Source organism: Numida meleagris, chromosome 4 (assembly GCF_002078875.1).
Source record: "Numida meleagris isolate 19003 breed g44 Domestic line chromosome 4, NumMel1.0, whole genome shotgun sequence".
In the NCBI taxonomy this organism is placed as follows: Eukaryota; Metazoa; Chordata; class Aves; order Galliformes; family Numididae; genus Numida; species Numida meleagris.
In genome coordinates this window covers 17,279,982-17,302,863 of record NC_034412.1, presented here as the reverse complement: position 1 = coordinate 17,302,863, position 22,882 = coordinate 17,279,982, and the positions used below count along the sequence as shown (strand labels likewise).

The 22,882-nt window shown below is 54.4% G+C and overlaps 1 protein-coding gene across 1 annotated transcript; it reads left to right on the top strand.

Annotated features, from left to right (window-relative positions):
* FOXL2 (forkhead box L2) lies at window positions 1,180-3,173 on the top strand. Its single transcript, XM_021393297.1, has one exon. It carries the CDS (start codon window positions 1,332-1,334, stop codon window positions 2,247-2,249), a length of 918 nt encoding a protein of 305 aa, XP_021248972.1. The 5' UTR covers window positions 1,180-1,331; the 3' UTR covers window positions 2,250-3,173.

The window sequence follows — 22,882 nt, the reverse complement described above, 5'->3', positions numbered from 1 at the left end:
CAGTTCGTTCCAAATGCCTCTCCCGGAGAGGGGAGCAGGACCCCTGCGCACCTCCCCGGCCACACGCACCGGGAGCGGCCGAGCTCCGCCGGGAGGCGCGGCCGCACCGTACGCACCGTCAGAGAGCTGCCGTCCCTCTGCGCTTGGGTTTGGGCTTGGTTACGAAAAGTGTTGTAGCACGCGAAGTGCACGGGGCGAGGAATAGCGCTTGGCAGCGATTCGTGTCCCAGAAAGGTGAAAGTGGGGCTGGGGGCCGGGTGCGGACCGCAGCCACCAGGCTGCGCGTGAGACTCGGTGAAGCCGCGCTGCTCGGCAGCCCTTGCCGTGAGAGGAAGCGCAGAGTTGTGCTCGGGTACGGGCCCGGTCCCCTGCGCGGGGCTGTGTCCGCAGCCCCGGCCCCGCCGCGCCCCGAGGGCCGCTCAGGTGGACACGGCGCCTTTTCAGTTCAGGCTTCTGTACCGCTGCTGGCGGAGGCTTCGCCTGAAGGCAGAGCAGGGGAAGGAGAATGGCAGTCCTCGGGGATGCGTGGGAAATAAGTGGGAGCCTTGCGAGGAGGAGCGCAGGGACACCACGGGCCCTGCTCTGCCCCTGCCCCGGGGCTTCTGCCGGCCCGGCAGCCGTGGCAGGAGGGAGAGGGAGCGACCCGACAGCCCTGCTCCGTGCCACACGGACAGCAGAACCGAGTGGCAGGAGCGCTCCCAACCTCCCTTTGCTCCCCAAGCGCGGCCCGCGGCCAAGACATATAAACGCGGCCGCGTGTTGCGGCTGCACTGTGACAACCACCGGGCAGGGCCAAGCGCGGCGGCTGCCGTCCTCGGGACAGCTCCGAGCCCCGGGCCCGAGGAGGGCGGGAGGGCGGCGGCGGCGGCGGGGGCGGCTCGTTCGGAGCCCCCCACCCCCCCCGGCGGCGCGGCCACGCCGGGGCGGTTCCACACCGCGCCGCTCCGCGGGGCCACGTCGGGCCGCGGGAGCGCGGGGCCGAGCGCCGTGACTGCGGGCTGAACCCAGCCGTGCCCAGCGACTCGGCGGCGATAGGGGAGCGGGCTCCTGACGAAAGCGGAACTCGACCGGGCCCATACAAATCAGAAAAGAGCCCGGCCGCCGCGGCAGAGGGGAGCGGAGCCCGCTGGGGCAGGGACGCCGCCGCCGCCGCGCTGCACGGACCTGCGGCGCCGCGAGAGGCGCCGAGCGAGCTCCGTCCCGGCCCCGGCTCCGGCTCCGGCTCCGGCGAGCTCCGGGAGGGACGGCCGCCAGAAGCGGGTCTCCGCACCCGCACCTCTCCGCACCGGCACAGCTCCGCGCCGGCACCGCCGCGCGCGGCCGCGGGGACCATGATGAGCAGCTACGCGGACGGCGAGGAGGACGCGGTGGCGATGCTGGCCCATGACAGCGGCGGCAGCAAGGAGCCGGAGCGGGGCAAGGAGGAACTGAGCGCCGAGAAGGGCCCCGAGAAGCCGGACCCGTCGCAGAAGCCCCCCTACTCCTACGTGGCCCTGATCGCCATGGCCATCCGGGAGAGCGCCGAGAAGAGGCTCACGCTGTCCGGGATCTACCAGTACATCATCAGCAAGTTCCCTTTCTACGAGAAGAACAAGAAGGGCTGGCAGAACAGCATCCGCCACAACCTCAGCCTCAACGAGTGTTTCATCAAGGTGCCCCGCGAGGGCGGCGGCGAGCGCAAGGGCAACTACTGGACGCTGGACCCCGCCTGCGAGGACATGTTCGAGAAGGGCAACTACCGCCGGCGGCGGAGGATGAAGCGGCCCTTCCGGCCGCCCCCGACTCACTTCCAGCCCGGCAAGAGCCTCTTCGGCCCCGACGGCTACGGCTACCTCTCCCCGCCCAAGTACCTGCAGTCCACCTTCATGAACAACTCGTGGCCGCTGCCGCAGCCCCCCGCGCCCGTGCCCTACGCCTCCTGCCAGATGTCCGGCGGCAGCGTCAGCCCCGTCAACGTGAAAGGACTCTCGGGCCCGGCCTCCTACGGCCCCTACTCGCGGGTGCAGAGCATGGCGCTGCCCGGCATGGTGAACTCCTACAACGGCGTGGCCCACCCGCACCACCCGCACGCCCATCACCCGCAGCAGCTGGGCCCGGCCAGCCCCGCGCCGCCCGCCGCCCCGGCCGCGAACGGAGCCGGCCTCCAGTTCGCCTGCGCCCGCCAGCCCGCCGAGCTGTCCGTCATGCACTGTTCCTACTGGGAGCACGACAGCAAACACAGCGCCCTGCACTCCCGCATTGACATCTAGGGAGCGGGCCCCCGCCGCCGCCGCGCAACGCCCGCTCCGGCCGCGCTCTCCTCCTCCGGCTGCGGATGTCCTTCTCTCCGTGCCCGCTGCGGCGGGCGGGCAGCTCCCGGCTGGCGCGGTCTGTCCGCCAGTCCGTCTGTGTGTGTCTGTCTGTCTTTGGAGAGGCCTCGGGGTTGGCTTTTTGTCGCTTTATTTTCCGGGGCGCGGGGAACGCGGTGACAACAGGCCGCTGCCCCTCCGAACTCTGCTCCTTTGTGGCTCGGCCTTCAAACGCTCGGGCTCAGCCTGCGAACAGCGCGGCCTTCCCGCCGGGCCCGACTGCTGCCGGCCGAGCTCGGCGTCTTCCTCCCGCTCCTCCTCCTCGTCGGCCGCAAAGCGCAGCACTTCTGCGGTGCCTTTCCCGGGGCAGCGCCGGGTGGGACTGCGCGGTGGGAGCGGGGGGGCCGGGTCCGCTCGTGAAGGCTCCGGCCGCGGGAGATATGGTTTTTAAAGGAGATGATGTCCTCTGAGGTCTTACAAGAAATTTTATGTAGGTCTAAAAAAATATATTTTGATGTTGTAAAAAAAAAAAAACGGTTTCCTATGAAATTTGGCTATTTCTCTGTGCGCATAGTATAATTGATAATGAAAGTATAAACTAGCTCCATATTTTTGCCCCCAAACCTGGCCCAAAATGGATTTCGGTAGGTTCTGCTTTGAGTGCTCGCCCTTTTTCTTAAAACGTTTTGATTTTACATAGATGAATGTGAAAAGAAATAGCATGTATGACAGAGGGGCCAGTTCTTAGCGATTGTGTAAATGTTTCTGTAAGCTGATAGATGCTGTGGCGTAGTACTGTTTTGGGACCAACTTCTTTAGAGTGGCCTAGCACTTTTAATGTACTTTCTAGCCTTGTAAGGTCTCCAATAAATGCCTTTCTCTTAATATTGTTTTGCTTCTCTTCGCTTCTCTGTGCTGTGACTGAGAAGCGGCAGCGCCGGGGCCTCCGTGTGTCGTTCCGCGCGTGAATGCCGCTGCCCCGGCTCCGTGCGGCCCCGCGGGCACCTCTGGGCCCGCCCCGGCGCTCTGCCTGCCGTGCCCCGGCTCCGCTTTTGTTTCTCCCCGCTCACTCGGGGCCGCGGAGCGGGGCGATGCAGCACAGCTCTGCGCCCTCCCGGCCCGGCCGTGCTGCTACGGAACCGGCGGCCCCTCCGGGCCCCGGGCCAGTGCCGGAGCTGCTGGCTCCTGTCTCTTCTCGCGGGGCCGGAGGCCTGAGCAACGGCGCTCCCCGGGCCCGGGTATGGCTCCCAGGCCTGCTGCAGCCTCCGTGCCCGGGGAACGGGGCTTGCGGCCCCGGCACGGAAAAGGGAGAGGCGTACGGAGCGGGACCGGGGAGCCGCCCGGCTCTCTGCGGGCTCCGCGGGACGGCGCCGAGAGGGAGCGCGGCGCGCGGCTCTGTTCCCATCGGGTGGGCGGTGCGGGGCGCGGGGGCTGCAGGCCCAGCTCTGCCCGGGCCCGAACTCCAACAGCGATGCCACGCGAGAGGAAAGGACGGAGAGGGGCCGAGCGCTCCGGGGGTGCCTCCGCACATCGGTCCAACTCCGGTTCGTTCCTGGGGTCGGCGCTGCACGGCGATGACGTGACCGTTCGTCGTTCGTTCAGTGCTGCCGGTCCCCGCTCGTTTCCTCCGAGATCCGTCGAGGCCGTTGTGAACTCGGAAGGGACCCCATCCTGCCGCCATGGGGTCCCGGGGCCGCTGCGCTTCCCTCGGGGTCTGCGGGCGGAGACTCACAGGGAGCGGCCCCGGCAGCGCCAGCACCCAGCGTCGGGAACGGCGCGGTTCCTGGTCCTCGGTGCCGTGCGATACGGCCAGCGGGTCCCTTCCCCGAGGCCCCCCCGGACGACAGGCGGTGGGCATAGGTGCCCAGGGGCTCTCGGATTGCTCGTGCCCAATGAGCTCTGCCCCGCGACTGCGGGCGGGCGGGGTACGGCGGCTTCTCGTGTGCGGGGCCGGGATGTGCCCTCAGAGCCCCGAGCGCCCGGCACTCGCGCGGCCCCAGCTCAGCCGCGCCGCCGCCGCGCCCGTAGGATGTTTTTGCGATCGTTTTCTGTATTTTATAAACAGAGGCGGCACCGAATGTAAACTCCTGTGGTTCAGTAACAGCTGCCGTGTGCGGGGCACGGCTGCAGCCCTCGTCTCGCAGCTCCCGGGCAGCCCGGTGCGGAGCCCTCGGTGGAGCTGTGCTAGTCTTGCCGCTGTCGGGAGTGGCCGCGGTTTCCGTTCAAGTCCCGATGACCCGGGCAGGGCTCGGCGGTTCCCTCTCGGCTCGTTGCTGCCCGGGACGGCGGGGACTGACCCTGTTCGCAAGTGTTCGGTCCCCCAGCTTGGGCCGCCCGACAGCCCCGCTGCCCCGCGGAGTCGGACTCCGGACCACGAGAGTGGCCCCAAATAGGCCGGACCGGTTTTCCTGTCGGGGCTTTGCCCGGGCAGGGCCCTGATGTGCCCCGGGCCCCGCTGACCGCGCACGGAGCGGCAGTCTCACGGCTTTGCTCCCCGTGGGAGTCCCGTGCTCGTTATCTAACGACGGCCAGAGGGCACCGCGCAACCCCGCTCCGGCCGGGATAGTCGTGGCCGGAGCGAGGGGAACCCGGGGCAGAGGGACTCGGGGCCGCGGTCTCGACCGAGCTACCGCCCGCCCGCCACAGAGGCCCCGGCTTTATGGGTTTTATGCAACGCTGGCGAGAGATGAAAGCCGAGGAGCGACGACTGCGCTCTCCTTGCGCGGAGCGGGCGTGGAAGGAGCTTCCCCGAGCCGCCGCCGAAGGGGCAGCGCGCTGCGGCGGGCCCCAGGGGAGGGAGGGCTCGGTGGCCTGGGACTGGGCGGGCGCCCACCGCCCCCCAGCTTCCCCACACCAGTGCCGGTCCAGGAGCGCTCTTCTGCGCCCGCCGGTTTGTCTTCTGCCGCCCTTCGCGCAGCCGTCTGGCCTTGGGAGTGCTCGTAGTGTGCATAGCCTTGAGTCGGGAGGGCTCCCAGCCGGCTCGTCACAGCTCGGCACGGCACAACGCGGCTCAGCTCAGCTCGGCTGCAGTGCCTGGGGCCGGGGTGCCGGAGGCTGCGGGTCGAGCAAGTAGGGCCACGCTCCTCTTGCTCTCACCTTGCGGCCCCGCCCGGCCGACCGATGCCGCCTGATTCCTGGTATTCTTGTCCGTGTTTTACGCGGTGAAAAAGTCATTTCCAGTCCCATGGTCCGCGTTTCACCCTGAACTCATTGAAAAGAGAGTGTGGGGTCAGGACTGTTTATTATACAACCAATTAAAACAGGAAAATATGCAGAGGCTTCATTCAGAGAGATCCGGTTATTGTTAAGCCGAAAACGATATTTTTGTTTCAGAAATAAAAAAAATACATTTGTTATTTAAAAAATCGCCACTCCGCCTGTGACGGCTGCGGCCCGGCCCGGCGCTGCCGCCTCTCTCCCCACCGCCGCCGCCCGCTGCCACTCGGGGCTGCCGCGGGGCCCCCGCTCCCACCCGCCCCGGGGTCCGGCCCCGCCTGGTGCCGGTGCAGCCTCGGGGAGGCCCGACGGGGGGGTGGCGGGTACCGGGGGTCCTCTTCCCGGACCCACTACGGCGTCCGGAGCCGCCCGCCCGCAGGAGAGGCCACGGGCAGAGAGCCTCGAGCGGGCGGGCGAGGGCAGCCGGCACAACAAAAAAAACCGACGGTACCGGGTTTTTTTTAGTCGGGAGTTCTTGGCCGCTGGGACCGGAGCAGGGCGCGCCTGCTGGGTCCCCCCGTGCCTCCTCCACCCTCCGAGCGCCCCACGAGCGGCCCGGGCCGGGGGCTACGGGAGGAATTTACCGGGCGGGAGCAGAGCCTGCCCGCATCCACCCGCCCCAGGTAGCCCCGCGGTGCGCTCGGCAGCTGCCTGGGAGGCGTTCGTCGAAACGGCCGCCCGGGCCGGCCTGATGCGGGCTGTTTATTTTAGTCCCCGAGCTGGATTGAAAACATTCGCTGTGTTTCTTGTGGTTGTTTACAGTCTGTTGGTCCCGACATCACAGCACCCTTCTGGAAAAGTCTCGCCGTGCAGGCAGAGGGAAACCAGCACAGAAGTGACTCGGAAAGCGTGATGGCAAACGGTTAATCAGATCAGAGACAGGGAGGTGGAGGTAATCAATGAGTTTTCACTTAAAGTTTACTTGGATGGACATCTTTTTCCTTTTTCCCTCCACAAGTTTATAAACCACACGGGGATTTCCGAGCCAAACCAGCAGCCGCGGGGCTCGCTGGGCTTCTGGCAATCCGTTCGGAATGAACTCCGCGTCTCCAGAAGCGGAATCCGCCTTTCGATGGAGCCTCGCGTTGCTCGCGGTCCCGGAGCACGGAGCGCACCGCGGGGGCAGGGGCTGCTGCTGGGGGGCGCGGCCGCCGTGGGGCTCCTCCGGGGATACCTCGGCACGTGGCACCTTACGGCGCAACGCCGCCTCTGCCTGCTCGGCTTGAGGGGACCGGCCGGTGCCCGCACACAGCCCGCATACGGCCTTTGCGCAGCCTTTGCGCAGCCTGTGTGCAGCGCAGGTAGAGCCCAGGCACAGCCCGCACACCGCCCGCTCTCGGCGCTCTGCCCCCGGCAGTGCAGGCGACTCCGGGTACCGGGGCAGAGCCGCGTAAGCGCGGCAGCTCCGCGGACAGACGGCCGTGTCACCGGGCTTCGTTTCATTCACTTCTCTCCCCCTTTAAGGATATTTTTCACACACTACGCGTACAGTCCGTTAGGCGCGATTATAGAGTAACGGGGCAGCACGCCCTATTTCTCCTTTGTGCGATTTTCGATGAAATGAGGCGGCCCGGCGCTAATCCCGTCGGGAGAGCGGCACAAACCCGCACGCTGCGGTCCGGCCTCCGAGACAGCGCGTCCCTCCCGAGCGCCGACGGCTCTGCACTTGGCGCGGAGCGGCAGGGGCCGTGGGGTCTGTGGGCTGTGAGCGGAGCGGGGCCGAGAAGCCCCCCCAGACCGCCCCAAGCAGCGGTGGCCGCGCGTTGCGGTCCCTTTCTCGCGCTATCGTTGTGTTCCGCGAAAACCCAAACAAGCAATGAAAGGCCAGGGGAAAGTCGAGCACAACGCGTGGGATAATGTCCGGAATTATCAAAAGCGGGGAAAAACAAAAAGGAATCACTTCGTTGTCGTCCTTTTATAGATTTTTTCCCAGGTGTTGCTTTTAACAACAAGTTCAGAAAACAACGAAGCGGGAGGAGGCAGGTGGTGTTGCCGATGTGCTGAGCTTCCTCCGCTCCCCGCCGAGGGAGGGGCCCCGCGGGAGCTTATCAGTGCCCTCGGGTACAAACAGTGTCGATGGGAACAGAACACCTCAGCCTCGACAGAGAGGAGCGGAGGACACGGGGGGGCAGCCAGGCGCCGGCTGTCCGCGTAACAGAACCCGCCGTCACCGGGCCGAGGCTGAGAGGCCTTCGGGGACAGCCAGCTTTCAGGAGTTCGAGGGTTTGGCTGCCCGAGCTCTGCCCCGATCCGTCCCCAGCCGGGGGGCGAGGTGCTGCGGGGCCGGGATCGCCAGGGGAAAGGCAGAGAGCGGCTGCCGCCCCGTCGGGGGTGCCGGCTGCAGGGCCGCTTCCCCGCCGTGTCCCCGCTGCGAGGCGCCTCTTTGCTCCCCGCTGCGCCTCCGGGACACGGGGAAGGGTTCTGAACTTAGTGGAAGAGTCTGTAGCATCCCCTTAGCTGCACGTCGCTGGTCCCGGTGCCCGTACGGGAGCCCCGGCTGCGCCCCGCAGCGCAGCCCCGCTCCTCTCCCGGCGGTGGGCTCGGCCCCGTTGCCAGGCGTGGAGGAGCCCCGCTCGGACGGCGCTGCCCGGGACAGCAGCGGGAACCCTCGGTTCAGCGTCAGAGGTCCGCACAGCTCTGCGAGCCATCGCGGAACGGATTTTTCCCTCCCTGGAGTGGGAAGGGAGAGGGGGGATTACAGGCAGGAATGTCTGCTCTCAGTGCTGCGGGCACTGTCACATTGCGGTTGGCTTTTTTTTTTTTTTTCTTTTTCTTTTTGCTCTTTTTTTTTCATCGGTTTTTCCATTCCTCGAGGAAAGTTTTTCACTATCTGAATCAAAGTGCATTATTCCAACTTCTTTTCTTTGTTTTGTTTTATCTCAGCCCTTTTTCATGTTTCCATTTAAAAAGTGACAGATTCGGTGGAGCTCTCAACTGTTTCCCATTAGAGGCGGAGAGTTCACCCGAGTGTCTTTCTGATGTTCCCCATTACCCGTTTGGGACTTTAAAGCCGCACACGGTCTAACGAGCCGCAGCCTCGGGGCCGCCGGGCTGCCGGGCACGGCGACCTGCGGCCGGCGGAGCGGAGCGGGGCTGGGAGAGGCGGCTGGGGGCCGGGTGAGGCCGAGAGGGGCCGAGAGGGGATGGAGGTGGCCTCGGGCACCCCCCGACCCGGCCCGGCCCGGCTCTGCCCCCTGGCGGAGCCCCTGTCCCGTGTGGTGCATTGGGCTTGACCAAACGAGAGGGTTTGTGACGGCAAAGTGTGAAAAGGGAAAGGAAAGAAAAGGGCACGGCTCTGGGAAATGGCTCTCTCCACACACTGCTCACTTTCCTAATGCACAGGCAGGATGCCGGCAGCAGTACGGAATTCGTGCAGCGAAGAGAGCTGAGTTCCCTCTGTAGCAGGGTTCAAGGTGCTCACGCTTCATTAGCTCCTGCACGAACTCTCAGACTCTTTATTAGATCAGCTGTTGTCACTTATTTGAAAAGGAGGTGAACATCCGTAAAGTATTTAAAGAAGTAGTTTGCTGCAGAGAATCCCAGAGAAACCCCGTGCACGGGGCGAGCGTTCGCACCAGGTGCGAGGGACGAGCGGCTTCGACTGCGCCGCGGTGCTCCCTCTGGGGCGGTCCCGGTCCCGGCTCAGCTCTGCGTTGGGGCTGCGGGAGTTGCCGAGCGCTGCGGGGGCTGCCGGGGCCCCGCTCCGCTCCGACGGGGTGCGCCGGGGGCTGACAGCGGGGAGCGGCCTCAGCGGGAATTTACTGCCTTACACCCTGCGCGGGGCTGCCAGGGAAGGACGCAACGGGGGCGATGCCGACCCTTCCCCGACCCGGTGCCATCCCGTTGCCAACAGCAGCGCCGAACCGCCCGAGCCCCGCGTTGCCCAGAGCCGGGTCCGCTCTCCCATTCCGTGCTGCCACGAGAGCATCACAGCTCACCCTGTAGCGTGGTGGTGTGCAACGGAAGGGCCTTGGCCAGGGAATGTGCCGTGGTGAGCGCAGATGTTCCGGGGCTGCTTTTTATTTATCTCTTCCACTTTCTGAGTGGCAAAGACAAGAGCAGGGCCCAGTTTTGGAGAAGCACAGCTTGAGGCGCAGAGGGCTGCAGGCTGGGTCTGCGCAAAGGCTCTCACGGTGCACTGGGAGTTCCAGGGGTCCTCCATCGGGAAGGGGAATTCTGCCAAGGTTGTCTTTATTGTTATCATTGTATTTGTTTGCTTCTTGAATGAGACTGGGGCATTGCTGCAATAACACAAAGCAGCCGCAGCCCCTGGGATACCCCAGATTAATCTTTCTGTACTTTCGTGCCGTTGCCCACCTCGAATGAAAGGCAGCCTCACTCGTGATGAACTTGCTTGGACTGCAGGCACTGCGCCTTCACTGGCACAAAGCAGAATGGAAATAACAAAGTCAGGGCACCATCATTGCATTGGGTGTTGGTCCCTACTTCTGTCGATATATTTGCTGAATGGCACTTCTTTGTTATACTGCGCTTCATGTCACCATAGTGCAGAACTGCCCTGATCCAGCTTCGGTGCTTTTCCCAAGAGCCGAATGAAGCGGGTCTTTTCTGGTGACCACTTGCTGTGTACTGGCTGGGAACGAGGACACGGGCTGTTCTGTACGAAAGGCAGCGGGGCAGGAGGGGGGTGCAGAGATAGAGCCCGTGTGCGGCTGTGTCCTCAGCCCACTTGGAGGAGGGCACTGAGCATTCAGCAGCTGTGGATCTGCCACAGTGTGATACCGGTTTCTGTATCACTTACACTGTAGCTGAAATGTGAAATGAGCTCCATGTGGCAGCAGCCAAAGAAAAGAAAAAGGGAGAGGAAAAAAAAAGAGCACCCTCCAAACGTTTCAGTTATCCCTTGAAGCTATATTACAACATATACTGCCCTAATTGAATCAGTGTGAGAACTTTTCCATTCCATTTAGTGCTTGTCTCTGTCCTCCTCTCCCCGGGGACACACGCACTTGATACAAAGATGTGCAGGGGACACCCACACCTAGGGTAGGGTTTTAACATTCAGTCTGTTCTTTAATCGCTGAAAAGGAGATGTCAGCTCTTACATGCCTTTGACGGAATCAATTACAACGTTCACCCTCTTCTCCTCCCTTCTTTAAAGACTTTACATCAGAGTGTGATGCTGGAAAGATTTGTCTGAGTAAAGACTATCAGCTCTGTGCTGAGAAGATGATAGAGTTACTGATCAGTTATAGTGAATTTGTTGGGGTGAATCAATACACCTCACAAAGACTGGCGGGCTGTGAGGAGCCATGGGCAGAGCTGGTGGTGATGGAGAGGGAGTGCAGTGCAGTCCTGGTGCTGTCCCAGCTCTGATCATCCTCATGCAGAGCTGCCCCCGAGTTCTTTCCCACCTGCGGAAGGGCAGCAGGCAGTGCTCACTGAGCACATGGCATTTACAGGGCATTCTTAGATGTACGGAGAAAATCTCTGCACATTTCAAAGCATCGGGGCAATTACATAGCACAAAATTAATTCACAGCTCAGAAAGCATGAGCAGCTGATACCCAAACACTCATCTGTTCCATAAGTATTCACATGTGCAAAACAATACGTGATCCACAAAGCCATTTGGCTCTTGTATCAAGTACATGGAATCAAGTTGAATTATGAAGACTTTAAAAAGGTCTCTGAAATGTCCAGCTATGTTTAGTGCAACAATTAAAAACAGATAGATTGTCAGTAGAGCAGGGTTAGAGTTAATGCAGTATGAAAGAAACGAGGGATTGGGCTTAAGGGAGAGGAGCATGAGCAGCAGGAAAGGACTGGGAATGAGTGGGGAGATGAAATGCTACTAAGTGGGTGTAGGGAGAGTCAGAAAGAAAAGGGAGTAAAGGAAAGAAGTTAAAAAAAAGGGACAAAGAACAAGGCAGGATATATATAATAGGAAATAGAAAGAGAGCAGCAAGAAGAATAATGGCATTTTGTTGTGTAATCTGGCAGCTTTCACTTCAGGATTATGAAGGGCTGGAGCAAACCTAAAGGCTACTACTTACCTATTAAAAACATGTGGAAGAGCTTTCCTTTGATGAACATATTACATTACATATTTATACGCATGCAGTTTTAGAAATGGAAGTGTTGTTAATTGCAGTCTCTCTGCAGATCCCGCACTGTCCCCTGGAAGCAGCTCTCCTCACGCTGCAGCACGCCCAGCAGCACTAATTCCCTTCCTGCACGTCACCGGGAGCCAGAGCTTTCTGCTTCATTTTGCTGCTGGTCTCTGGGCTGCTTGCTCACATTAGGGAACCGCTCAGTGCCTCCCTGTGGCCCCTGGTGATCTGACAACCCAGCACGACCTCAGGGCTGCCTGCTGAGGTACAACTGCTGTTTCTCAATGCTGACATCCATGGCAACATTTTCATTACATGCTGGCTTATCCCAATCACATCAAATGCTTTACTGTTGAATCAACTGTTGCTGTTTTTTTAACTGTTTTGCTTTGTCCATCTTTCTACCTGCAATCTGCTGTTAAAATTGGCATCCGTTTTCAAAGGGATTTTTTTTTTGCTAAAAAGTCACCAAGTGATTTTTTTAATCTAAGGCAATGCAATCTGCTAGTTTAGCTATGCAAAACTACCAGAATCTACCTGTTCCTCCTTTAGAACAGGCCCTTTGTTATGTTAACATCATCTTCCACCTGTGGCTTGGGGACTACTGAGACCATCAGTTCCGTACTTTTGGCTTAGACTATTTATACTTGTGCCCAGTAAGGTGTGGGCTGTTGGTGTACGCAAAAGTGGATGTAAACACGATCATCACCCTGGCTCCAGGAGGGGAACAAGAGATGGAGCTTCTGGAGTGGGCAGATTGGTGTGATATGCATTTCTCTGGAGCACTGAGCATTCCAAGGAGCTCCTGCTGCAGCAGATGAGCTGCCCACGCTGATTGAGATCTTTTCTTGCTTCAGGTCAAACTATCACACCCACTGATATCAATGTAATTAACACTTGGTTGTGTTTCTGGTGAGCTACCTCACTGAAGTAGCAGTCTGAGGAAACAGCATCTCCCAGGTATGCGCACGACAGGAGCTGTGGTTTTTAAGACTATTTGCCAGAATGCTGCTAACACAAATTGTAGAAAAATATTTGGCATCGGTCATCTCTCCACAGCCAGTATATTGTGGATGGTGGAAATTTTCCTTATCTTGCATTTTCAGTGATTTTTTGCTGGATGTTGGCATTGGCTGTGTGTTCCCATCCAGCTGGCTGCCGGGCTTGCACTGGTTTCCAGTTTTCTCTGAGCCATTCCAGCTCCATTTAGTCTTGCTTTAGAGGTCCTCCCCAAGGTGTGAGGGGGGTCAGACTCCTTCAGTTTTCTTCTATACATTCTGGAGAGCTTCTACTTCTCCAAAGTTATCTTCAGATCCTTCTCTGATCCCTCTGGTCCCTCGTCCCTCCAGGGGTGCCCTCCAGGCATGTTTCTAGTCTAGTGATGAATAGTTTCCTGGTGCTGTCAGAAATGGCATCTCTGCATTTTGTTAGTGAGCTGCATGCTTAGTTCATATGCCCCATTACAGCTGACATTGTCCAAATCACTTGTACTAAGGTAGAAGGTTTTCAAGTGTAAGTGAGGCTCACAAGTTCATTAAAGATTATACAGTTAATTTGTATTTCTTTTTCTGGGGAAAGAAGGGGAAAAAAAGCTTCCAACCATTTCTGTGCTGTTTTTTTTATGTCTTTTCTGCTGTTCTGGATAAAAATCTGAGTGAAATTTTACCATTTCCCCTCATCCTTTGATTCATTTCTCATAATTCTAAAAGTTCTGTTATTCTGTAAGACAAGAAACAGAAACCTGGGTGTTTAACATTTAACAATGTCTTATTGTCTCATCGCTCTTGGAAAAGGGAATGGAAGAGGAAAAACCTCCCATGCAGCTATAAACAAAGCAGAAGGAAGTGAGTTCACTGTCCACGGGAAAGCACAACTCTCCCATGAAGGAGAGGTTTATTTCAGTCAAGGGAAAACGCACCACTGCTCCATTTTGAGTAGTTCTTTCCATTGGACTGCAATGCTGAAAGTCTTGTCAGGAAACCCCAAGTCTTCTCTTCACATTCTTCATGTACCTTAGTATTTCTAATGAAGATAGTGATGAAAATGAGTTACACTCTACAAAGATTGAAGTAAATGGTGAAGTTCATATTGAATTCAGTGACGCACATTTGGGCTTGCTAGTGACAAAGAAATACCAATTTCTTATTTTTCAGAGGCGTCACTTTTAGTGTCTGCTCAAGACCATGAGTTCCTCCCTGGCTGTTGCTTGGCCTCTTCAGAGCCCCCTCCCCTCCCTCATCCATTCCTTGGTGTCCCTGCACCAACCTGCTTCTGGGCATTATGATGACACCCACTTGGTGGGTGATGATGCCTATGAAGGCATCATCAAGCCACTGGAGATCAGGGTTGTTATTACTAAATATAGAAAAAAATGTAAGTTGATGGCATGAAAATATTGCCAGTGTTTTAATAAAAGGAGGGAGGAACAGAGACAGAACAAGACAGAACAACCAGATAAAAGCTGCTTCTGGAGTCAGAAGCTGAACCAAAACACCAATGGAGAATGGAGGCTGAAATGACTTAAAAAAAAAGACTGCAGGCTTAGAGATGTTTTTGAGATTAGCAAATAAACAGCAACCAGCTAAATAAAGTACAGAGTTATGGCCACTTCTGCATAATGCAGAAGTGAGTCACATCCTCAGTGTTAGAGCCTTGAATGAGTGAGAAGAATGTGTACAACACCATCATCACAGCAGGAGCTTTCTTGGGGGTACCTGCAGTCTCTCTCAGCATGCCTAAAGAAGGGGCTGTGATAGACTGCCTAATGCCCCAGGCTTGATGAATGCACACACACAGCTAAGAATTCTCATTTTATTCCCTCCCTCCAGAAGATGGCAAAAGTTAGTTGGACTTATCATAGATAGATGGAGAGAAATGCTTGAGGGCCGTTTGTGCTGTACTCTATTTTCAGGTCACATCTAACACTCCAGATGGAGGAGGTGACCGCAAAGCCACTGAAGCAAGTGGTTCTCTGGAGCACTCAGGTAACGCAGCCCAGCCCGGCAGCCTGAGGTGCGCATGCCAGGCAGCACGAGGGGCTGCTCCGCTCCACTGGCACCTGGGTCCCAGCATGGGTCACACATTTCCCTTTTCCGGGGGGGGGGGAATTGTTAGTCACACCTCCACAGAAACCAGAACCAGAGCCATAAGAACTTTAGATTTTGTACTCAGAATATGAGAGGCCCAAGCTGCAGCACTTGGTGTTTGTGGTACCAGAGACTTTATACTGGATCCCCCCCAGAGAAGGCTCGCTCCTCCAGCACCAAAGAGGACCGTTCCCACGAGTGTGGGTTATATTGTGGCTAGAGCAGAATGGGGAACTTGGATTCACAGAGGAACCTTGGCTGAAAAAAAAAGAATATATAGCAAATAATAGAAACATCAGATTAAGTACAGATTTGGCAACAAGAATTTCTTTTCCAGCTCAGCAAGGAACTCTAGAAAAAGGAAAAAAATATTACTAATAAAATCAGAAAATACATGAAATACTCTTTTCTTTCTCATATACTCGGTTTGCTTTGTTTCTGTATTTAGCTGCTCTGACAGTTTAGAATTTCAACATTAGGAAAATGTGAGAGTATTTGAGTAAATTGATACACCAAAGTCAAGAGGCTTCCTGCCAGCAGAGAGGAGGAACTGAGGACTGCTTGTTTAAGGGATGCTCCTGAGGTGCTTCAGCTTAACCTGGTGTTTTTCCCACAGTGAAGTTCAAATTTGATTCCAAACAAATTTGTCCTTGCACTTTTCTTAGCATGAGGATTTTTACAGCTGCTGTGGCTGACCAATTGATTTGTGCCATGCCCTTGGAGGGGAAGGGAGAAATGTCCTTATCTGGGGGACTGTACAGACACCCCTGCAAAAGCTGACATGTCAACAACCTGTGATAACAGCCCAACTACGCATGGCAGCTATTCCCCTCCTTAAAACTCTAAGAGGAGGTAGGCAATACCCTCCATGGGTAGAAAGCTCCAGCTATCTTCACGGATACTTTGCATTTGGGGTAGTGTGAGGACAAGTGAGCTCCCACATGAGCTTCTTTTACACTAGGCTTTGGGTTTGGAGAAGGTGCTGCCATTTGGACACGCACTTTCTCCTTTGGACAGAGTTCAGCATATCAGTCCCATTGCTTAAGGCTCACAGTAAGGCAGTGATTATATCTTCTCTTATGAGAAAATGTTCATGTCACAGCTGACTTCTTTGAGGTTGTATCCTTTTTACTCAAGCTGACTAGGAAGTTTGAATAAAGTGATACCCTGGCCTTCACTTCCTGAGAACATGCGAAGTTATCAGAGCAAAAATTTGATTTTTTTTCACATTGAAGACTCCTGGTCTGACAAACTACTCTATTTCTCATCCAGAAGGAGAGAAAGAGTTGATATCTCAAAAATTTGAGTTGAGTTTTGTGGATAATACAAATGCAGTGACAACCAGCAGTTTCTAGTAACATGAGAAACAATCCCAACCACAGGGAATGCCCCTGCATTGCTGTAATTTGAGAGACTCAGCACTGCTAATTGTCAAGAACCGACTCTGGGCAGGTTGCGGAACCCTGCAACTGCTGCTGTGTTCACTTGGCCACAGCGGCTGTGTCACCGATGGCTTCCCTGGCTGTGGGGCAGAGGAAGCAGGCAGACAATGGCTGCAAGGTAGGAAGCTTCCCAGCCTCACCCCGGCTTCCTCCCCACAAAGAGGTATTACCTGCTTCTCTCTGCTCGGTTCGCTTTCCTGTCGTTCTCTGCCTGCAGTAAGGGAGCCAGGGTCAGAGCCCCGCAGAAGTGAGATTGTTCTCGAGCTATGCTTTTACCAGTGCACCGTTGCAAGCTCTGTAAAAACCAATGCAGCATTAATAGCTCTACTGCTGCCACATGAAAGGAGGAGAGTATTTGTCTCTAATAAATCAGCTGAAGTTAAAGCAGTTTCTGCTTCTCCATTACATTTCACATCAACAAGAATGTGGTAAAGTGCTTTTTTGTACTGCTTAGCATCTGACATTTCAGCACATCTTGTAACTATGCATGGGGAGAGCGCGGTGTTGCTATATTTGGACTCACAGACTTGGAATGAGAATAAAATCTGGAGATGCACAGAGCTGAGGAAATCCAAAACAATGAAGCTTGAGTTGTCTTGAAAGTACGGATTACTAGTACAAGGAGGCAGGGTGCATATCAATTTTTTAAATGGAACTAAAACTACTGAGACTTGTATTTGCTTCTCCAAATCCTGCTTTTAACTGTGGGATCACAGATATCATGGTAAAACACTGAAATAACATGTGTTTTAGTTTTTGTTTTTAGTTTTTCCCAGTTGCTTTCAAAATATATTGTTCCTCAGTTTTGTCTCCTAGGTTGTCAGTAATGGAGTTGGGATCTCTCTTCAGTCATTTCAGGAGGGAGCTGCTGCAAGTGCCACTTTTAAGAAAGCCAAGCTTTAATTGCAGAGATGTAGCACAGGTTTGCTACAGCCATGTTACTTCACTTAGAGCTGTCTCTCCTCGTGCTTTGATCTCAACTATTTTCTGTTAGACTCCTTCTTGGCTAGCAGTGAGGTCTCCTGAAGCACCACAAGGCTACAGTCAGCAACGCTGCTCTTGCTGTAAGTGTCAGGACCCTGAGGCCAGTAATAGACTCTAATTAGCTGGATCAACTTCACTTGGAATCTTCACCCCTCACCTCTGCCTATGGAGCCAGGATCCCAGTTCTGCTGCTCCTGTGTCCTTCCATCCCAGCCTGAGCCATGTGTTATGAGCACTGGGCTCTAGCTCAGCCCCATCCCTGTCTGTCCATTGATCCTGTTGGTGTGGATTACACCACGCTGGCTGATGTCCCAGTCTGGCCTCAGGCCTGCCTTCTCACTCCACGTCTGCTTTGGAGGCCTCCAAGGGGACAGGTGAGTGAGAAACCATCTCTCTTTTGTTATGGCGCACTGGCCTCACATCTAACCTCCCTCATCAGGAGGAAGTAAGTTAGGTCTGGAGGTAAAGAAATGCCCCTGTGAGAGGTACACAAACCCATTGCTGGTGGGTTTGGCAGAGAAGGTTGGTGTGTCCTAGAAGATATAGATGAACTGCAGAGAAAAGTTGTGAAACTCTCCTGTCTGTCACCCTTTCTGGGTTCCCATTTCTGCTCCTGGTTTCCAATTTGTCTTTTATTTTTTATTTATTTTATTTATTTATTTTAAGAGCAGCTTCAACTTCCAAGTCTCCTGTGCTCCTACAGCCGCCTGCGCTTTGCTGTAGTGCTTTTTGTTTCCAGCAGGGGATGCTGCAGCCGCTCTTACAGGTAGCAGGGTTCCGAGGCTGTGCAAGAGCGCTCTGCTTTCTCTCCTTGCACACGGCGCTTGCAGTTTTCCCTTCGATGAAAGGAGGTGACTCGAACGTCTTGGATAACCCCACAGATCTCAACGGCTTCCCATAGAAGCTCACGGCCGCTTCCCAGGCTGTCCTGCCCCACGTGTCCCCCTCCTGGCAGCCACCCCATCCCCAGGGCCCTCCCCGAGAGCTGCCCAGGCCTTTGTGCCATGCTGCGGGGCCCTGCGGCCCGCCTGGCCTCGCCGCGGCACTGCGCGCTGTACGGGAGCGTTCGGGGGCTGCAGCCGGCCGCCCGGAGGGGGCCCTGTGGCAGCGGCTCTGGCGCTGGGACACTGCAACTGCTGCCCGCTCAGAGACAGCCCCGTCCCAGGGCGCTGAGCTGCGCAGCGCGGGCCCAGAGCTTCGCAGGCCGTGCCACGTTGTGTGTGCGTGTGCGTGCGTAAAGGGGAACCTGCTGCTGCCACCTTCTTTGCGCCAACAAACATTTACTGATCGCTCGTCATAGACATCTTTCTGGTTCCGGAGCGAGCAGCTGCTTGAGCCCAGCTTTTGTGCTTCTCTGATGCTTCTCTGTTGTTTTGCCACTTAGGCTGCAGTTTTTTTTATTTCACTAAGTGATTCCTTGCAAAGACCTCTGTTCTGGCTAAGCAGAATTCAGAGCAGCTCTGTATCTTCAGCTATCCAAACTTTCTCTGCTTATGAAATTGTATCTGTGTGAGACGACCTTTGAGAGATTTCCCCTGAAACCAGCAGCTATTAGTCCTTTTTAAACGGAACACGACGCTGTGGCGGTGACGGCAGCGTTTTATACGCACGGTGGTGTCGGGACGAGACGTTCCTGCCTCCACCTGGCTCAGCCGTCAGCTGCGTGCTCCGCCTCTGGCCGCCAGGTGGCGCCATGGCGCGCGGTGCCCCGGGCAGCGCTGCTCGGCCGTGCCGAGTCTCGGGACCGCCCCGCGGGGGGAGAGGCAGCGCTGTGCTGGGCCGGGGCCGAGGCGCGGGAGCCTGCCCTGTGGTGAAATGCGCGGGAGAGGGGTCCCGGCTCTGCTGCCGGGCAGAACCTTTGTAAAGCGCCGTGGGGTGATGTGTCGGCTGAATGATTTGGAGAATGTATAAAGGACAACCGTATGTTGGAGATTGGAATGTATATTTCTTCAAGGATTAGGAGAGTATGTCACAATATGTAGCTTCTAACCAGCTGGCATCCAGATTTTGTTACCCTTATTTGTGGTTATCCCAACAGGCCAATTCAGACTCCACTGAAATTTGCTGAGGTAATGACTAGGGTGTGTGTGGAGCCAGTGGCAGTGCCTTGTGATTTCTAGGAAGAAGGACAATACTTGCCTTCCTTGACAGTTCCTGAGGTCCTTCTAAGTTGAGCAGCAATTCTGGTGCCAACCAATGGAGGAAATGGAAGATGATGGACTTGTTCACCCAGCCACGGCTCTGAGGATAACATTCCTCTGAGGTTTTATTTACTGGGAGGTCTGAGTCCAAGTGATGGACTTAAAACCAACAGTGGTTTTGTCGTCGTCAGAGCCTCAAGACTTGGGCCTCCTGTTTAGGAAGCTGAACATAGCAAGGAGGGCTGTGCCTGCTGAGCCCTGTACCTGTCCCTGCTGGGAAGCAGCACTGGAGCACGCAGAGCAGCAGTGGTGCGCTGTGCCGCTTTCACTGCCTGGAGCTGGCTGCAGTGACTTGGACAGTAAGTTCAGTGTTGGTTTCAAAATACACTGAGCATTAACAGGACCTGGGTTACTATCCACCCATGTTTAATGTCCAGACTCTGTCTAGACTCATGTTAGATTCCTGCATGAAAACACATTTCCTTTCCTCAGAACTGAGTTTTCCACCCTCTTCATTCCCTTGAATAGCCTCATATTCTAACATGAAGACAGGGAAGAGCCAAGTTCCTGTCTACTACATTGACTATTTATTCTGGGGCATGCTTGCATCGAGCCTTCTCTTATTTGCCTTTTTCAGGACCTCAGAAGTCCTGGCCTTTCAGTCTTTCTTTGAATATTCCAGGCCCCGTATTAATAATAGAATCATAGAATCATAGAATCATAGAATCATAGAATTATAGAATCATAGAATTGCTCAGGTCAGAAGGGACCTTCAAGATCATCAAGTTCAACCACAACCTAACCATACTGCTCTAACAACCCACCGCTAAATCCTGTTCCTGAGCACCACATCCAAACGGTTTTTAAACACATTCAGGGAAGGTGACTCAACCACCTGCCTGGGGAGCCTGTTCCAGTGCTTAACATCCCTTTCTGTAAAGAAGTTTTTCCTGATATCCAACCTAAACCTCCCCTGGCGTAACTTGAGGCCATTTCCCCTTGTTCTGTCACCTGTCACCAGGTGTCAGGCAGTGTTAGCAGTATCCTTTCAAAGATGAAGGAGCCAGCAGCTGGAGGGCTGCTGTTTTACGCTGAGGCAGGCAGGTCTGTAATCCTCCTTCCTTCCTAATGCCACTTACCATAGCTCGTGTTTTTCTCCACAAGCTGCAAGAGTGCCTGTACAACTTCATGTAATCTCGGCTGGGCAGTGTTCATATATCTCAGGTTCCTGCATGGATAGGTATGGGAGAATGAAAACAATAACTCAGAGATCCAGACATCTTGTTGACGTCTTTGATCATAGCTGCACATTGCTATGAAGGCTTTCCTAATCTGTTTGCAGTAATACCCAGGTAGATTTTGTATTAGAACCATTACTTGTGAGCAGCAGTGTCTGAAAATGACCATGCCTTATTATTTTATTGAATTCTTTTTTAAAAAGCCCAGACTGAACTAGACTTTATTTTATCCCCCCTGAAATTTGGCTTGAAGTATTTCTAACTACGGCCAGTAAATGGAGACAAAACCCAGTCCCTCAGCAATAACTTATTCACCCGTTGTCTAGCAGTGTCTCAAGTGATTTATTTGATGACTGTTACTTGGCCACATGCAACATGGGGTGAGCAGCAGAAATGATGCTCATTAGGACAGATAGGAGAGCTGATGAAAAAGCAGATACAACTGTTGCTGAATGACTTGGAGAATGTATAAAAGACAACTATATATTGGAGACTGGAATGTATGTTTCTTTAAGGATTAGGGGAGTATGTCACAATATGTAGCTTCTAACCAGCTGGCATCCAGATTTTGTTACCCTTCTTTAGGGTTATCCCAACAGGCCAATTCAGACTCCACTGAAGTTTGCTTAGGTAATGACTGGGGATTTTTTTTTCTATCTATGGATTTTGTCCAGAGAAAGAAGGGAGCAGCCATCAGCGGGCTCCCAGTGTTGCCCTGAGTAGAATGTTCAGCCAGCACATATGAAAATAAGATAGCATTACTCCTTAAAAGAAGTGGCAAAATCTAGCCTCTAGATATCACCACTATTTTTCCACTTATACAGAGCTTTGGTCATAAGCCAGCAGAAAGAGCTGCCAACCAAAACGTTTTCTTAAAAGGGAACACTGTTAGAAGCCTGGCAATAAATGTTTTTCTTCCCCTGAAATATGTGCTGAACACAAATAAAGAGGACTCAGAAGAAGAACCTAGTGAGGTTTAACATCTTGTAATCATATGGATGGATTTGTTAAGGTTTTTAACACTTTGTTCTTTAATAGATTAGCAGTTTAATACTGTTCAGTTAAGCAACAATTAAACTCTAAAGCAAGAGATAATGCAGTTGGATAAATACCTTAAAAAAGCGGTAGTATAACATGAAAATTCAAACACAGTGAAATCTTTGTTGGTTTAAAATTACTTTGCTGTTCTGCCACTTTCTTTGTTTCTTTATAATAGTGGTTTTTTGCTTGCAAACGAAAACATCAGGTGACCGCTAGCCATGAATGCGCAGAGGAGCTGTCTCCCAGGATGTAGCTGCAGCCTCTAAACCCAGCGTTACAGCAGCAGTCAGAATCCACGTGGCCGATTGTTTGGCAGACATAATACTGCTGTATTTATGTATCTCTAAACTTGTTTTTCAGGATCAGTGGCTGCCTGGGTATCATGAAGCTTGCTGCTTAACAACAGAAATAAAGCATTTGTCAGACACAAGCGATGCATCAGTGCAGAGTGGAATTCTCAGGACTGAAGTTTATGTGAGGCAACAACAAAATCCACTGTGCCATTCTCTTAGGCAACAAAGGTAATTTGTTATGCAACATAATGAGGACTTGTGCGTGACAGACGGCAGTGGCTCTCGGTTACAGGGCATTGGCATCAACAAGCACATGCAGTGCACAGATATAAGAGAATGATTATATATAGCAGAGAATTCAAAAGCTTTGATTGTTATTAGTTTGCTTTTTCCAACTTAAAAAAAAAAAAAGAATAAACAAATAACTGGGACTGGTTCTGCAGTCCTTTGTGGTCTGTGTAGGGTCTTCATTGCTTCCTGGGTTGGTCTGTGTCTTACAGTTGACTATCGCTCTGTGGGCCACAAGGTCAGGGCTCACAAGTGTCATGTGCTGTATGTGGCTCTGACTCTTTTCGCAGCACTTCTGCCCACAGAAGGACAAGAGAAAACAGTATAGAGGGAGAAATGTAATAGTGTTTACCAATGCCCCGAAGTCCATGATGTCTAGTCCGACATGCTCCACTGCTTGTGCTGGCGTCTGTACTCTTAAAAGCCAGTTATCCTTCCCATAGGGAGGCCAAGGTTATTCACCTGTTTTGCAGATAACCCACTAGCAAGCGGGCTGCATGCAGGACAGAGAATAAAACCATAGCTTTTAAAGCAGGGAGGTTCATCATCTGCTCAAAACAAATCTGCATGCTTATGTGGTTGGGTTTTTTGTTTGTGATGACTTACGCTGCTTGCTGCCTCCGAAGCTGGGGTTAGACCCAAAGATCCTGTTTGCTGACATTCCAGTGCTGTCTCAGCAAATGCTTGTGTAACTCACTGCCAGGTATGTGTTCTCCTGGCCCACACTGAATGTTTCCCTTGTTGTTTGACTGGAAGAGATCATCTGTGAGAAACCTCTTCCTGCCAGTGAT

What these genes read in the sequence shown, in the direction of transcription:
- FOXL2 (XM_021393297.1), top strand. Translation starts at nt 1,332, where the DNA reads ATGATGAGCAGCTACGCGGACGGCGAGGAGGACGCGGTGGCGATGCTG.